This window comes from Rattus norvegicus, chromosome X, assembly GCF_021556685.1.
Source record: "Rattus norvegicus strain SHRSP/BbbUtx chromosome X, alternate assembly SHRSP_T2T, whole genome shotgun sequence".
In the NCBI taxonomy this organism is placed as follows: domain Eukaryota; kingdom Metazoa; phylum Chordata; class Mammalia; order Rodentia; family Muridae; genus Rattus; species Rattus norvegicus.
Genome location: NC_141554.1, coordinates 114,622,119 through 114,638,330, shown reverse-complemented (window position 1 = coordinate 114,638,330; position 16,212 = coordinate 114,622,119). Strand labels below are relative to the sequence as shown.

Here is a 16,212-nt window from a genome sequence, read left to right as displayed (position 1 = left end):
CACATGGCTCCGCTTCCAGAATTCTTGATTAAAGATGCATACTACCATCCCTGACCTGAACCATTATTTATTGTTCAGGAATCTACACAGGATGCTACCCTTCCCAGTTTTCAAAGCCTTAGGAATTCTCCCCAATTCTGTATATAACACTGTGAAGAGGTTTAGTCAGATGGGGCTAAAAATCGGCTGGATTGAGTTCAGAATCTTTATTTCAATCAACTGGAAGTTGGTAATCATTCTTCATGATTGTTAAACCAGACTAGTTTTGAAATTTGTATGATTATGTGAAATGAAAATAACTTTCTTGTCAAGTAATTCAATGTGGAACTGAAGAAAATGTGTCTTTTCACTTATTTAGCAAGCATTCCTCCAAGTAGACCAACTCCTTCGGACATGGCCATTGTCATGTACACCAGTGGCTCTACTGGCCGCCCCAAGGGAGTGATGATGCACCATAGCAATCTGATAGCTGGGATGACAGGCCAGTGTGAGCGCATACCTGGATTAGGGTAAGAGACTCAGTAGAACTCAGCTTGGTCCGAACTACAGAGTTCATGTTTAAATTCTTCGTTTAAAAGTGCCTTTCCAAAGTGGTTAGCACGTTTCTCTTCTTTGTTTTAGACCAAAGGACACATATATTGGCTACTTACCTTTGGCTCATGTGCTGGAACTGACAGCAGAGATCTCCTGCTTTACCTACGGCTGTAGGATTGGATATTCGTCACCACTCACACTGTCTGACCAGGTGACAAATCTCGTCTTGGCTCATGATTGTCTATTCAGTTAAAAGTTCTCTGTGGCACCCAATATAGCTCTCCATTGGTAATATGGGATTAGCCTTGATTTAGGCCCATGTTTTAGAGTTACTTTGAAATAACTACTTTTTGTACTAGATTTTATTTTGGAGAGTTATACTAGGAAGTATATTCACTGGATCTTTGACATACTCTTCTGGACCAGCTGGTTCTCTGGAAGAAGTGTAGGTTCTTTTAGGCTTTGTCGTGCTTCTGGACCCATATCACAATAACCATGCCTTTAGATAAAAATTGATTTAAAATGCAGATTATTTATTTTCAAGACAGGGTCTTTCTGTGTAGCCCTGGCTATCCAGGAACTTATTCTGTAGAGCAGGCTGGTCTTGGATTTAGAGGCCTCGACCTCCTGTGGTCTGGGATAAGAGTGTGGTTCCCTGTTTTATCTAGTCACATTTCAGGCCACATTACAGGTTCCCGATACCAACTGCTCTCGTGCCAGACAGCACGGATAATCAGATAATTACACCTTTGCAGAGACTTCTGTTGGGTTAGAAGTACAGCATCTCCAAGAGCAGTCCTCATCTTTAGGCTGAGCCGGGCGTCCTTTTCCTCTGTTGTGCATAGCTGAAAGCTCCACAACAGGTGGCACTAAGTCATAGTTGAAGCACATTTGAGGTCACACAAAGAAAACTGATTTAAGTAAAGGAAAAGAAAACAGTCGACTTCTTACGGCTCTTACTGTTTCTTGAGCTACTTTTCTTTCCTGTTCACATGATTCATCTAAATTCATGAATCACTTTGTAGGAGATTCTTATTTTATCTTTGTGTTTCCAGCAAATGCCCTTATCAATCTTCTACCTTTGATTAATTTAACATTTTTTTATTCATGCAAGAAATTCTACACATTGGTGTGTCTATATGCACTTGGCCACTAGCGTGGTCCTTATGTTGCTACCGACCAAATTGTCAAAATTATTTCCCTGCGATGCTAGTCAATGTTTTATTGTAGTCATTTTGACATATATCTTTCCCTATTGGTTAATCAAAGTTAAAAATTAACCTTTACTTTTGTTTTAGTGATAAGTATGCTTTAGTGGGGCATTGTTAAAAAATGGACATTTTCTTGAAAGTGCTGTCTGTTATATTTGGTGGTACATTATTGACACAAATCTTTAGTTCACCAACATGTCCAATTGTCTTGGTACCCTGGATCAGTTTCTCCGCTATGGAAGACTGAGATGTGCTAGAAGCTAAACCAAAAGGATAAAACCAAATCATGTACTCTGGACTTGGCAATAGAAGGAATAGAAGATTGTATCCCATATGCAAATTCTGTCTTCCTTATCGGTATTTGGATTAGCCCCATTTGGGCTAACATCTTCTTCCCTGATGAGTTTTGTTTTTTCATTAATGCAGTCCAGCAAAATCAAGAAGGGAAGCAAGGGTGATTGTACTGTACTGAAACCTACACTTATGGCGGCCGTTCCGGTGAGTACAGAGCAGTCATGCAAAGAGCAAAGGGTCACCTGTCCATGCTCTTGCTTAACTTCTAAGTTTTAAAATGTAATACTTTTAGTATATGTGTTCACTTGAGAATAATTTTACTTTGAAATGTTGACATAGATGATCCTTAAAAAAGTCATTGTTTTGTTAAATCTTATTAAAAACAATTAAGGAAGTCCTACACCATCATGCAGAAGGGAGGCAGTGTCTCTAATGTTATGGGACAGGTTGGTGACCGATCTGGGTGTAAAAGGCAATACTTCTCACTCACTACAGTACACAAAAGTACAATCTAACCTGAAGTTCTTCTGGAAAGAAATGTATCTATTAGCCATTAAACCATCAACTAGATCAGAGCCCTCCTGACCATGTGACATGGAAATAAACTCACAGAAACATCTAGACTATTAAAGGGTCTCTTAATCCCCATGATTGTTTGTTTGGATTTGTACAGCTGAAGACCCTCTTCAAAGACTGATTTTTCTAGTTTACGTCCTGCCTCCCTAGAGTTCAGCGGCTGGTCCAGGACTTGATGGCCATTCTTTCCCATGGATGGAACCAGGTCTTTTCCACGACCTTGTATACATGCAATGAGTCTTTTTAAAATTAAAATTTTATTTTATTTTAGGTTGTGTATATTTATTGGGCATGGTATGCTAATTAATATGTATTCTCCTTTAGCTCCTAGAAGTAGTGAAAAAGTCAGTAAAATATTATCAATTATCCTGGAGATAGTAGTTCTCAACCTGTGGGTTGTAACATCCACAGGGGTCGCATATCAAATATCTTGCATATCAGGTATTTACATTATGCTTCAGAACAGTAGCAAAATTACAGTTATGAATTAGCAATGGAATAATCTTATAGTTGGGGGAGTCACAAAAACATGAGGAACTATATTAAAGGGTCACAGCATTAGGAAGGTTGAGAACCACTGCTCTAAGAGGTTTTATCAAGTTATTGTCAATTTGAGACTGTTTTTAGTGTTATAATTCTTTTTTTGATTATTTAGTATTTTGTTTGTCTTGTAGGAAATCATGGATAGAATTTACAAGAATGTTATGAGCAAGGTTCAAGAGATGAATTATATTCAGAAGACTCTATTTAAAATTGGGTATGATTATAAATTAGAGCAAATCAAGAAAGGATATGATGCCCCTCTTTGTAATCTGTAAGTACATTTCAGAGGCCCTGTATTTTAAGCCTGTTTTGTGTTCTATTTGCTATATTATGGTATGGCATACAAATATTGATGTTTTCCAGTCTGGCTTTAAACTTTTTAACCCAAGTGACCCTCCTGCCTCAGCTTTTCAAAGTCTGGCACCATGAATATGTGTCTGTGCCTATGAATTTCTTTGTGTTTTTAAATCTGAAAGAAGACCAAACAAATGGCAAGTTCATCTAATTGAATATTATCACCATGATTGAAACCTTGATTTATTCTTTATTTTCTATCCTATTGTTTATACAAGAATGAAAAGACAGTGGACTCTGAATTTGATAATTTAGTTTTAATGATGAGTAAATAAGTATTAATTGGGTCTCTTAAAAACCTAGAATACAGTTTTAAAAGCTTGAAAGTAACATAATGTGTAATTTCACTGTATACACACACACAGTGGGGGGGCGGAGATTTTTAAGACGTATTCTATGCGACATCCTGTGTTTTATTGTGTTCATAAAGTTACGGTGAGGCTATGGGTATAGCAGTTAAAGTGTAGCAATGAAATTTGTCATTAGGAGATTTTTAAGTTGACCTAATATGCCATAGAAAGCTTATAGTTTTCCCTCAATGCCATTTTCTATTGTTTAGCATGAGGCAGAGCGTGATCCCAGCACTGCACACTTGGGTTTGGGGGAAGGCTTGAAGTGCTGGCATAATTTATAGGTGTTATTTGCTGTTCTGCTCACCTCCCCATTACTATTGTGATTTGAAAATGTCTGCGTTGGGCCACAATTTTGGGAATTTTATCACGGTTTATAAGTTGGTCAGGTATCAAGAAAAGTGTGTGACAGTATAAACACCATTGTCCCCCTTCCTTTCAAGGATACTGTTTAAGAAGGTGAAGGCTCTTCTAGGAGGAAATGTCCGCATGATGCTGTCCGGCGGTGCCCCACTGTCCCCCCAGACACACCGATTCATGAATGTCTGCTTCTGCTGCCCCATTGGTCAGGGCTATGGGCTGACAGAATCATGCGGTGCTGGAACAGTTACTGAAGGTAAGCATCGGTCATGTATTAGCATCACTGGGAAAAGCAAGGTTATTTTTTTTTTTTTTGGTTCTTTTTTTCGGAGCTGGGGACCGAACCCAGGGCCTTGCGCTTCCTAGGTAAGCACTCTACTACTGAGCTAAATCCCCAGTAGCAAGGTTATTTTATACCTCGTAATCTCAAAAAAAATTGAAGAAAGGAGTTATAGTTACATAATTTCCCTCCATCTCTTTGTATGCTTCAGACCCTGCCACATACCTCTCCTTGCTCACTTTCAAATTCATCCTTTTTTTAAAAATTGTTGTAGCACGTGTGTAGTATTCCCAATTAGAACCTGCTCTTTCTGTGTAGTGTTACTCATATGTATGTGTAGCCCTGGCTGTCCTGGAACTCACTTTGTAGACCAGACTGGCCTCAAACTGCCTCCCTTTACCTGCTAAGTGCTGGGATTAAAGGTGTAAACACTACCACCCCACACAGGGTGACCATTTAGTTTGGATATCCGAATAGTGTGCTTTCCTTGCGGAAGAAGACCTCTCTCTGACCCAGCATTGCCTTGGTCCTCTGTTGTGTAGGGTTGGGGCCTCCTTGTCTTTTCCCCATCCACTTTGGCATTCATGTTATTGTCCTTGTTCAGTCATATTGGTGAGATCTTAAGGATCTCACTGTAGCTTCTGACATTACCAGGAGATACAAACAGCAGATTCCCTCCTTGATCCTCTGGCTCCCTTCCTAGCCCTTCCCTGTTGCCTGAATGTTAGGCATAAGAATTGGTTTGTCAATGTATCCATTTGGACTGGGTTCCACAATTTGGTTTCCAAGTGTTGGAAAGAGAAGTTTTGTTGATGAAGTTGAGAACTACACTTACCTGTGGGTATTTTCATTGTGCTTAGAAATGATGCTGGCTTAGAACATTACTGGTTGTGGATTGTCCTCCAAGATCCATGACTTCGAGCCCTGGCTAGTTGGCTATGTTTCCAGAACGGGGAATGGGTACTTTCTTGTTGAGCAGGTTTTATATCCAATTAGAAAGCTGTCTGTTACCACCAAGACATGCATGCCAGCTTTGCACCCATAGAGTTATCTTGTTATGCTGGTCATACTTGTGGTTCATGGGTACCATAGTTGGGTAGGACTATTGGTTTCTTCATACCTTTGGAAGCTAGCGTAGCAGCTTCTGGTACCAGGAAAGCTAGTCCTCAGGGAAAGAGGCATTGAGGTTAGTTCCAGGTCCAGTGGTCTCTGGGCCTTGTCTCTGAAATGGCGTTTTCAGCAATAGCAACATATCTTATAATTTCATAAGCAAAAGAGTTTGTTATAAGCCTACCTTGTATTAGTTTTATAAACACTTAGTTGAAAGTATCATATGTATCCTTTAGTTTTAAGCCTCATAATCCTGTCATGATAGTTTAATTTTCTTTCTTTGATCGATTTTTAAAATACTATGTTTATTCTTTCAAGATGTCTTAATTAACGCAACAGATTTTGGTCACATCCATACACCAACTTCCCCTAGGACCCTTAATTCTCTTTTCTTTCCATTACTTAGTATGCTAACCCTTAATCCAGTTACTGCTGCCCATGTGCATATGCACATGGTATGGAATTGTCTCCTGTGATGTGGAGGCAGTGGATGATTTCCCATCTCTGTCTCCTGTGATGTAGGCAGTGGGCAGTTTCCCATCTCAGCAGCCATCAGTTACTAGTAGCTCCTTTGCCAAGGTGGGGTCTTGGGGCCCTTTTGGGATTTGGACGGCTGGTCCAGGCAGGTCTTGTGTAGGAAGCATAGCTGCTGTGACTTGATCTGTATATCAGCCATGTTTTGTTCAGAAGTTAGCATTTGACACATCGGATGTTCTTTCTACTCCTTCTGAGGTATTCCCTGTGCATTAGATGGAAGAAAGTTCTAGCTCAGTGCTTCTATACCTTCCCAATGCTGCGATCCTCTAATACAATTCCTCATGGTGTGCTCATCCCCCAAAACCATAAAATTATTTCTGTTGCTACTTTATAACTACAATTTTGCTACTGTTATGAATTGTAATGTAAATAGTTTTGGAGATAGGAAAATTGACCCACAGCTTGAGAGTCAGTATTATAGTTCTGTGCATTAACCATTAATTTTTCTAGCCAAAATTGAGAGCAACATACATCTATGGCTGTGCACACAGAGACAGTTTGGTGAGAGGCTGACCTCAGTACTCGCATCCCTATTTTTTGTTTTGTCTTTTTGTCTTCTGTTACCTTCAGTTCCTAAAGGCAACTCTTCACATTTTGAACCACCTAATTCTTTGATTTTTACATCTCTTTCATGTACTGAGTGGTATTATCAGCCACATTACTAGTAGTAACTTGCTCACCCATGCTGTATAAATGAAACATATCTCCACATATCTTCTGAGCACATGACAATCCTGCCATGTTGAGAAACACTAGGATTATATGAGTATCATTTTTTAAAAGTTGTTTTTCTGGTTTGAACGTGTATAGGTCCTGTGCATGCTGTCCCAGTTTCTGAGTTCATATCCGTATCAGCCCAGTTGATACCAACTGGTAAAGGGAAAATATTTTCTTCAATGGACTATTTTACGTAAGGACAGGACCTACCCAGGAGTAGTTGGTCAACACAAAACAGACTGTGTGTGTGTGCGTGTGTGCGTGCGTGCATGCATGCTCACTTTTTTGGGGGGTTGTATTGCTGTTTTTTATTTGTTTTGATTTTCTTTTTGGAGTTGGGTGGATAGGGAGGCGGGAAGTTTTTGGAAGAGGAAAGAATCTTTTTTAAGTCTCTTTTTGCACATGGACGCGCGTAGTGCAAAAGTTGCTTAGCATACACAACACTTTGAACTCAATTCCTAAGAAAACACACACACCACACACACACATACACACACATACACACACACACACACACACACACACACACACACACACACACACACACACACACACACAAAATAATGCAAGCATCCATAGAACCTAGAAGATGTTGGATCTCCTGTGGGTAGGCTTACAGGTGATTTCAGTACTGGGTACTGAAATCTCGTCCTCTGGAAGAATAGCAGGATCTCTTAACCTCTCAGTTATCTCTGCAGCCTAGGAACTTTTGTGAATCAGATTATTATCGTGTATCACACTGGCTGTAAAGTAACCTATTTCAAACTATCTGTTGCTAAATTATTTGTTGTGTCAGTGGTATCAAATCTTTGAAACCATTCCAGTCGTTAATCAACTTTGAAGTCCTCAAACTGTTTTCTATCTTTAATTTCAATCAGAAGTCTACATTCTCTCACTAGACTTCCCTTTCCCTCTGGGCCAAAGTTGTCATCCCACCTTATATTTCGCCAGCTGTTCTGAACTGACAGCCCTTTAGTCCTTTCTCCCTAGCCCACCCACTGTTTGATGGATGTGTAAAGTCTAAACATGCTGTTACCTAGTGTTTTTTTGAAGATATATTTGATCTAGTGCAATTGTACCTCTCTTATACACCTGTCCTTTCCTCCCTAGGCAAGCCATGTCTCTCTCTTGGTAGATTTGGGGGCTTAACCTCACTGTGATTTCTCTTTTCTTCTTTTGGAATACCCTTTCTGTTGACTAGTCATAGCCAGTCGTCATTGCCCAACTTTTATAAGGCTCCTTCGTTTTCCGTGGGTCCTTCTGGTATCCAGAATACTATGGTACTTGTAGAAGTCTCCAGATGAAGGGCACAGGGAGTTAGGAAAGTAATTCAAGTACTCCACATAGAGATTGGAGTGTGGAGGTAGTAACCCAAGTCCTTGTGATTATTGACTGAGGTGAATAGCATACCTATGGGGGTAAGATATATGTCATTGTAGAGTGGATTTCTTTCTCTTTATTGTCATTTAATTAAAATCATCTATTTAATCATATCTTCTTGATGGCTTATTATAAACTGAGCACTATAGTAAACATTGCAAGCTAACTAGACACAGTGTATATGACACTGCTGCAGTTTTCTTATCTTGCATTTCTTGGTTCTCTCATATCTAACTCCTTTTTGAGAGGATTTAAGAACCAATTACTGATTTCATAATGCTGGGATAAGACAACCAGTAATCTTTGCAATTAAAGCTGTTTTGTGAAGGCTGCTTTCTGTGGGACTGACATCCTTCTAGCTACTTGGCTCATTTCTGTCATCATTTGTACGTGTGGATAAGGATTTAAGTGTTCTCTCTACTATTTCTCATACATATTTCCCTGGATCATCTATTAGTAAGGCCTTTGAGGACCAGGTCAAGTCATTCTTTGTTTGTTAGCTTGCAGTGTTTAATATAGTGCTGGGTTCATAATAAGCCATCTATGAAGATGTGATCATACTACAAGTAGTCACAGATTGCTAAGGAAGGGCTAATGACACAATGACGATGACGAAGAAGATGATGATGATGCCTAAGAACAGTGGTCACAGTTCCTTGAACATTTTATTTGTGACAAGTAGCAGCAAGTGCTGCTTTCATTATCACCTTTGTTCCTCACTGCATGAAGTCGGTGTGTTTATAGGTGAAGAAATGGAGGTCAAAGACAATAATTTGATGCATACAGTAGGCGATAGAGCAGGAATTATTGCCACAGTCCATCTTAGCAGAATCCTGGATAAGATACTGGTAGACCTCACCTTTTGCTTAGAGCAGATTTTTGAAAATGAAATTATTGAAAATGCAGACCCGAGGAGCAGATTTTTGAAAATGAAATTATTGAAAATGCAGACCCGAGGAGCAGATTTTTGAAAATGAAATTATTGAAAATGCAGACCCGAGGAGGAAAGCTATCCTGTGGAAACAGGAGTCGAAATGCTGAAAAATGAAGAGTTGTGTGGCCTCTTCTTCTGTCATCACTCAGTATTTCTAGTGGCTTGCTGTGCACATTGGAACTACTGTATACTAATGGTTTGATTGCCGTTTCTTCTGTAGTTACCGACTACACTACTGGAAGAGTTGGCGCTCCTCTTATTTGCTGTGAAATTAAACTGAAGGACTGGCAGGAAGGTAAGGGTTTCACGTAGGCTTCCTTGACTCTAGACGCACTGCAAACTACCAGGAACCTCGAGACTTGGATTGCATGGTAGCTAGAAGCTGCAAGTGCTTCTTGGTTTCTGCCTCTTCCCTATGATTTCCTCATGCGCAGCGGGGAAATGACTAAATTTGAGCCACTGTCATTTTCAATTTAGGAAATACTTGATGGCAAGGTGAAAAAACAGTCTAATTGGAGCTTCCCTTGGGCGAGGCACCTTTTGAAGCTCACCTCTGCTAGTGATGATATTGGGGATGCGAAGGAGCAATCCTATAGTTTCAGGTGACAGGGAGACAGTACACACATTTATACAACAAGGTCTTGATTCTAGCAGATTCCCATAGTCATTATTCATCTATGTAGTTATTTTGTGCAGTAGATACTTACATACATACATATAGGGGCAAGACATTTAGAGGAAACCAGAACCATAAACACACTGTTGATAATTCTTTTCACAAAGATCTGAAGTCAGATATAAACCAATTTCCCTCCGATGGCCAGGATAAAGGATGACACATACACACTAATCACAGTATGGTGGATTATTAAGTAAAATATTAAACAGCCTTGCCATGCTGAAAAGAATTAATGATAACTACCAGACTGTAATTGTCTGCCCACTGTTTAAGTTTGTAAAGTTTGTCCCCATTTCCCATGGCCTCCCCTACTCACTCCCTGAATGCTATGGCCTTTCTCAGTACTTCCTGTCTTTTGTCTCTGCCTGAAACTTTCTTGAGCATAAAATTTTGAAGACTTACTTAAAACAGTTTTAAGTATTGCTCTTGTTTATGTTAAAGAGTCCTGTAAACTCCAAGTTTTAATTATGTCCTCTATGTTTTGTGTCATGGGAAGGTCTGGGTAGAAGGTTTGCAGGGGTGGCTGTCATAGTTTTCCTTGGTTTCCCTCAAATTATTCCCTTATTATAGTCACATAACTGATGAAATGTAAACCAAGATTTTCCCATAAACATGATATAAAATTTAGAATAACAAACTTGAAGAATTTACCAAGTTCAGTGGTCTGAGTTTGTTCCTTGGGACCCACATAGTGGAAGGAAAGATTCAACTGTTGGAAGTTTTTCTCGGACTTATCTGTACTGTGGCATATGGGTGTGCACATGTATGTGCGCGCGCGCGCACACACACACACACACACACACTGATCGTAATAAAGAATTTATGAAAGATGAATTTTGTTTTAGGATAATAACTAATCTTTTAAATATAGGTGGTTATACAGTTCATGATAAGCCAAACCCCAGAGGTGAAATTGTGATTGGAGGCCAGAATATCTCCATGGGATATTTTAAAAATGAAGAGAAAACAGCAGAAGATTATTCTGTGGATGAAAATGGACAAAGGTGGTTTTGCACTGGTGATATTGGAGAATTCCACCCTGATGGATGCTTACAGATTATCGGTCAGTGTGTTCCCTCTTTATAATAGCTTCTATCATTTTGTAACTTCTGTGAGCCTGAGAAATAACGTAGGTCAGGCTATCAGCAGGGTCCATAGATTGATTTGTCCCAGCTCTCTTGTGTGTTCCTTTACTTATGACCTCATGCCAGACCTCCATCTGTGAAACAGAGGTTACACCAACCTCCCAGAACAGCTGCTAGCGTTAGATGACGTAAGAAACGAGAGATGGTCAGACAAGTAAGTGCTACTTCTTTCGAAGTAGCAATGGTAGGAGCAGTGTTGGAGGAGGGGAAGGGGAAAGTGGACAGGAAAATGAATAACAGATTCAGCAATGAAAAAGCAAAAGTAATTCAGGAAGGAGCACTTTCGCTTAACTCCACTGTGTGACTATGCATATGCGATTTTAGGCCTGCCTTTCCACTAGTTTCTCAGTGATCATCATGCACCCATGTTTTTCCTGGCTCTCTCTATAAGAGTTAGAAAAGGATCATTTCAATCTTCAGCACCAGTCTATTTTGAAAATGTGTATTGCTTTGGCATTTTTTAAAAACTGGACTTACGGAAGTAGACGTTTACATTCAAAACACAACTCTGAAAGTGACTCCAAAAGAAAGCCTGTGTTCACTTTAAATAGGCAAAGGTTTAAACATTAACTAGCTGTAAGGGCTACTGTCCAGGGTCTGCTCTGTCTTCTAGTGATACTGTCACTTGGTCATAATTCTAGTGACACATTTAATCTGTGGCTTGACTTCACAGTATCTGAGCAGAATGTAATCAGTGATTTCCTGGCAAGTTTTGTCCTCATCTTTAACGTTGATCTGCTGATTTACTAAAAAATCGATAAACTTTTCTCCTAGGCAGTCATACTCATAGTTTTCCCTATTCCCATCTATTGCGGAGCAAACTTAGGGCTTTATGCTAGAGGAGCACTATGGGTCACATCCTAAGCCCTCACCTATCCTCTACTAGCACAGCTTGGATTTGAGACCTGGCTGTATATGATGACAAAATCTTATAACATCTCCCTGAACCTGGAACTCATCAACTTGTCTGGGCTTCCTGGCCAATGAGCTTCAGGCATCTACCTGTGTGTCCCCTTCTCCAGCACTGACCTCAAACACACATGCCACTACCAGCTTTTAGGTGGGTGCTGGAGATCTGCAGTCAGGCCATCATGCTCTCATGTGAGGCACTTCATAGACTATCTCTGTGCCCCCCCAATGTGTATTAGAGGATTATTTTTATCCCATTGCCTTGTAGGTAAGCTTGCATTTGTGGATTCTGGAAAAAACGAAACAATTGTGCTCCAAATGTATTAGCATGTACATATACACTGCATGTGCACACTGTTGCTGTAGGTTTAAAATGGAAAAGGAAGCTGTTAAGGTTCTCACAGTACGTAGCACAGTGTTTTTCAGAAAGCCTATTTTTCATCCACGAGTACAATGAGTTTTGATTGCAGCCCTCCTCCCTCGTCCTCCTCCTCGCCTGTCTCCCTACTCTTGCTGTTGGTAGGCAACACATCACATCATTCATGCAAAGGATTTTAAGCAGGCTAATAATTACTCAAGATGAGTCACCCTATGACAGTACTTTCTTATAGCACTGTCACTTTACAAAGAAAATGTCAACTAGGGAATGTGGGAATTGGCATTTGTTGAGTGTGCTTTATATGGAATGGACTGAGATGCTTCTGTGGGGTAGGCACCATTGTCCCCAATATGAATGAGGTGGAGAGACGTTAACAGAAACGCCAAGCATCCCAGCCTCTACCAGATGATGCTCCCATTCCTAATCTAATGCTCCAGAGTTCTGTTCCTTCTCTTAATGTCACTGGACTTCTGAGTATGATAAGATCATTGTAATAGTCAGGAGTACGATAAGGTGTTAGAACCTTATGTGTAGTGGGTAACTTTTAGCTAATACTTATTTAAGTACTTAAAAGTTAAAGTTATTCTAACAATATATTTTGATCCTGTTTTCACCTCCCCCAGTCCTCCCAGATACTGCTCACCTTCCTACCTAATTTTGTGCCCTCTCAAACTCTCTCTCTCTCTCTATCTCTCTCTCTCTCTCTCTCTCTGTCTGTCTCTCTCTCTCTCTAAAGAAAAAGTCAAAACAACAAAAAAATTAATAAGATAAAAGGAAGCAAACAAATAATACCACGGGTGTGTGTGTGTGCATGTATATGTGCGTGCGTGCGTGCAGTTGGCTAACTACTGCTAGAAATGGGGCCCGCTCTGGTATGTGTTTTATATACCTGGTAACACTGCATTGGAGAAAACTGATTTGAGACCGAGTCTTGCATATACCTCAGATTGAACTTGAACCCACTAAGAGACCACATTGACCTAAAACTTATGATAACCTTGACTTATACACGTTAGTGCTGGAACTTTAATATTTGATGCATTTTTAGCAGTATGTATCAGAAAATTTTATATATGTAAATACTTATTACATACATCTATATGTTACAATATGTTTATATATTAAAATATATTTATATATTAAACTTTATATATTAAATTGTATAAGATGTATGTATGTATGCATATACATATATGTCAAGATTTTAGAGGAAATATTTTTATAAATGGAAACTAAGGCAAGAAATTGATGAAATCAGAATTAAACATGCCACAGTGCAACAAACCGAATTTGTATTTTTTAACTGAAAATAGATTCTTCTCTCATATAAGATATCCCATCCATAGTTTGCTCTCCCTCCACTCCTTGTAGCTGTCTCCCACCTTTCTTCTTCCCCAGACCCCCCTCCCCCTCCCCCTCCATCTAGGGAAGATCAGGCCTCCTAAGAGACAACCTCCAGTGTGTGATTTAGTTGAGGATCCATGTTTTTATGATTATAGATCGTAAGAAAGATCTGGTGAAGCTGCAAGCCGGAGAGTACGTGTCTCTTGGGAAAGTCGAAGCCGCACTGAAGAATTGTCCACTGATCGACAACATCTGTGCTTTTGCCAAAAGGTGACTCTTTTATCTCTCTGTCCATCTGCCTATCTGTGTGTCATTGCTTTTGTGCTTGTTGGGGGAAGCTCATGTGGGACAACTTGTGCTGCTTTTCTACTATCGCCATGTGGGTCCTGGAGATCAAATTCAGGTCATGAGACCTGATCGCTATCTTGTGAGACAAAGAGCAGTTCTGTTTTGTGTTTCATATGCTTACAGTAAAAGGAACAGTATAAAATAAATTCGATTGTGGGTAAACAGTCAGATCCCATCAGACTTCTCTTAGAACTTCGGTTAGGGTTAGGAAGATGAACATGAAAGTTCTTGTTGAATTTATTTAACAGCATGAAGGTCTTTTCCAAAATTCATTATTATAGTTCTTTATTAGACATCTACCATGCCTTGCTAAGTGTTTATTATCTAATCTAATTATCTAACCTACGCTACAAGTTCTTTAAAATTGAATCCAAAGTAATTGAGAGTTAGCACCAATATTTTTTTTTATTTTTTAAAATTTTTTAAAAGGATTTTATTTATTTATTTATATGTATGTCAATACACTGTCGCTGTCTTCAGACACACTAGAAGAGGGCATCGGATCCCATCACAGATGGGTGTGAGCCACCATGTGGTTGCTGGGATTTGAACTCAGGACCTCTGGAAGAGCAATCAGTGCTCTTAACCACTGAGCCACCTCTCCAGCCCAATATTTTTTTTTTGACATACATAGTACTTGGTGAATTTTCAGTCCAAGTTTTTCTAAGCCTGTGAGATTGAGCCACTTTCTTTTTTTATTAATGTCATTTAATATGTATATTTAGAATTACTTCTACTGCACTGTTCCATTGAATACCGTGAATACTTGCTTACTTCTTACTATGTATAATTTTTCAGTGACCAGTCTTATGTGATCAGTTTTGTGGTTCCCAACCAGAAAAAGTTGACTCTTTTGGCACAACAGAAGGGGGTAGAAGGATCTTGGGTTGATATTTGCAATAATCCTGCCATGGAAGCTGAAATACTGAAAGAAATTCGAGAAGCTGCAAATGCCAGTAAGTAAGATATTGCTAAGCGGTTGAAGTCCATAAAAGTCAACTAATAGATATTTAGATCATTACACTAAAAAATTCAAACACATACACTGCATCTTAAACTCCTTGCTACTCTCATCTGACTCCTTTTAAAACATTTCTCACCAAAATCTTTATATCCTTTCTTTTTCTAAAAATTTCTACTCCAGTGTTATGTGTGTGGATATAAGATCAGCTTACTAATTACATATACACCTACTAAGTCCTCTAGTGCTGCCTACATGGACATGTGTGTAGGACCATCCACTGAAGCCTGGGCAATCTACCAGTGGCCACACCCCGCAAAGCGGTATCAGCTGCAGCCAGTAGCTCCTCGGCTAAGGGTGGGGCCTTATGAGATGCTCTGCCATCCATGTTTTGACTGGCTTCATGCTGTATAGGTACTTGCAGGCATAACCATAACTGCCGTGAATTCATTTGCCCAGTGGCTATTCCAAAAGGCAGCATTTCACAGCACTCCTCACCACAGCCCCTATCTTTCCTCTTTTACATTCTTCCTAGGTTCTCTTCCCCAGTGCTCCTGGAGCCTTGGGCAGGGAGGATGGGATTTTGAGAATCATGCTATTTAGGGCTGAATACTCATTGTCACTTATTCTCAATTTTTTTTTGACAATTATAAGTCTATACCTGTATTCCTGCCTATTACCAAAGGAACTTCTAAGTGAGGTTGAGAGCAGTGCAGGTCTAGAGAGATAAACATAACTATTTAGAAGGCAGTTGGTAAGCGTGCCTGTTTTACCAAAAAACAAGTAGGATACCCCTAGGGCCACGACAGGTCTAGGCATAGGTTTTTGAGCAGATTTACAATGCCAGGAATGATTTTTTTCTAATGAGCAGCCCTGAAATCTAAATAGAAGGCAGTTACCGTTACCCCTCTTGTTGCTATTGCTCTGGTGGACACATCTTGCCTGTCAATTCAGTATTGAAGCATTTCTTTGAGTTTCTTCGGGTCCTTTTAATATTAAGGGATGTTGGATTTTTGTTTTGTTTTGTTTTTTTGTTTTATTGGTTTTTAGACAGGGTTTCTCTGTGTAGCCCTGGGTACCCTGAAACATATTCTACCGACTAGAATGGCTTCAAACTCCCAGAGATCCACTTGTCTCTGTCTTCCAAGTGCTGGCATTAGAGTCCTGCGCCACCACACCCAGGTAGAATGTTGGATTTGGCCTAGAGTCTTTCTGCATCTGTCAGCAACAGAGCACAAAAGGTCAGGCATCAAAACACTTTTTAAGC

General features: G+C 39.7%; 1 protein-coding gene across 8 annotated transcripts in view; it reads left to right on the top strand.

The window, feature by feature from the left end:
• The window catches only part of Acsl4 (acyl-CoA synthetase long-chain family member 4), a 63,636-nt gene that overhangs the window by 40,757 nt on the left and 6,667 nt on the right, over window positions 1-16,212 (top strand). For all 8 annotated transcript variants that reach the window (NM_001431651.1, NM_053623.2, NM_001431649.1 and 5 more), the window contains 9 exons: window positions 359-509; window positions 622-745; window positions 2,172-2,243; window positions 3,290-3,429; window positions 4,306-4,478; window positions 9,401-9,475; window positions 10,731-10,922; window positions 13,792-13,906; window positions 14,783-14,940. In NM_001431651.1, coding sequence (NP_001418580.1) covers window positions 359-509; window positions 622-745; window positions 2,172-2,243; window positions 3,290-3,429; window positions 4,306-4,478; window positions 9,401-9,475; window positions 10,731-10,922; window positions 13,792-13,906; window positions 14,783-14,940 — 1,200 coding nt within the window. The remainder of the gene's footprint in view (window positions 1-358; window positions 510-621; window positions 746-2,171; window positions 2,244-3,289; window positions 3,430-4,305; window positions 4,479-9,400; window positions 9,476-10,730; window positions 10,923-13,791; window positions 13,907-14,782; window positions 14,941-16,212) is intronic.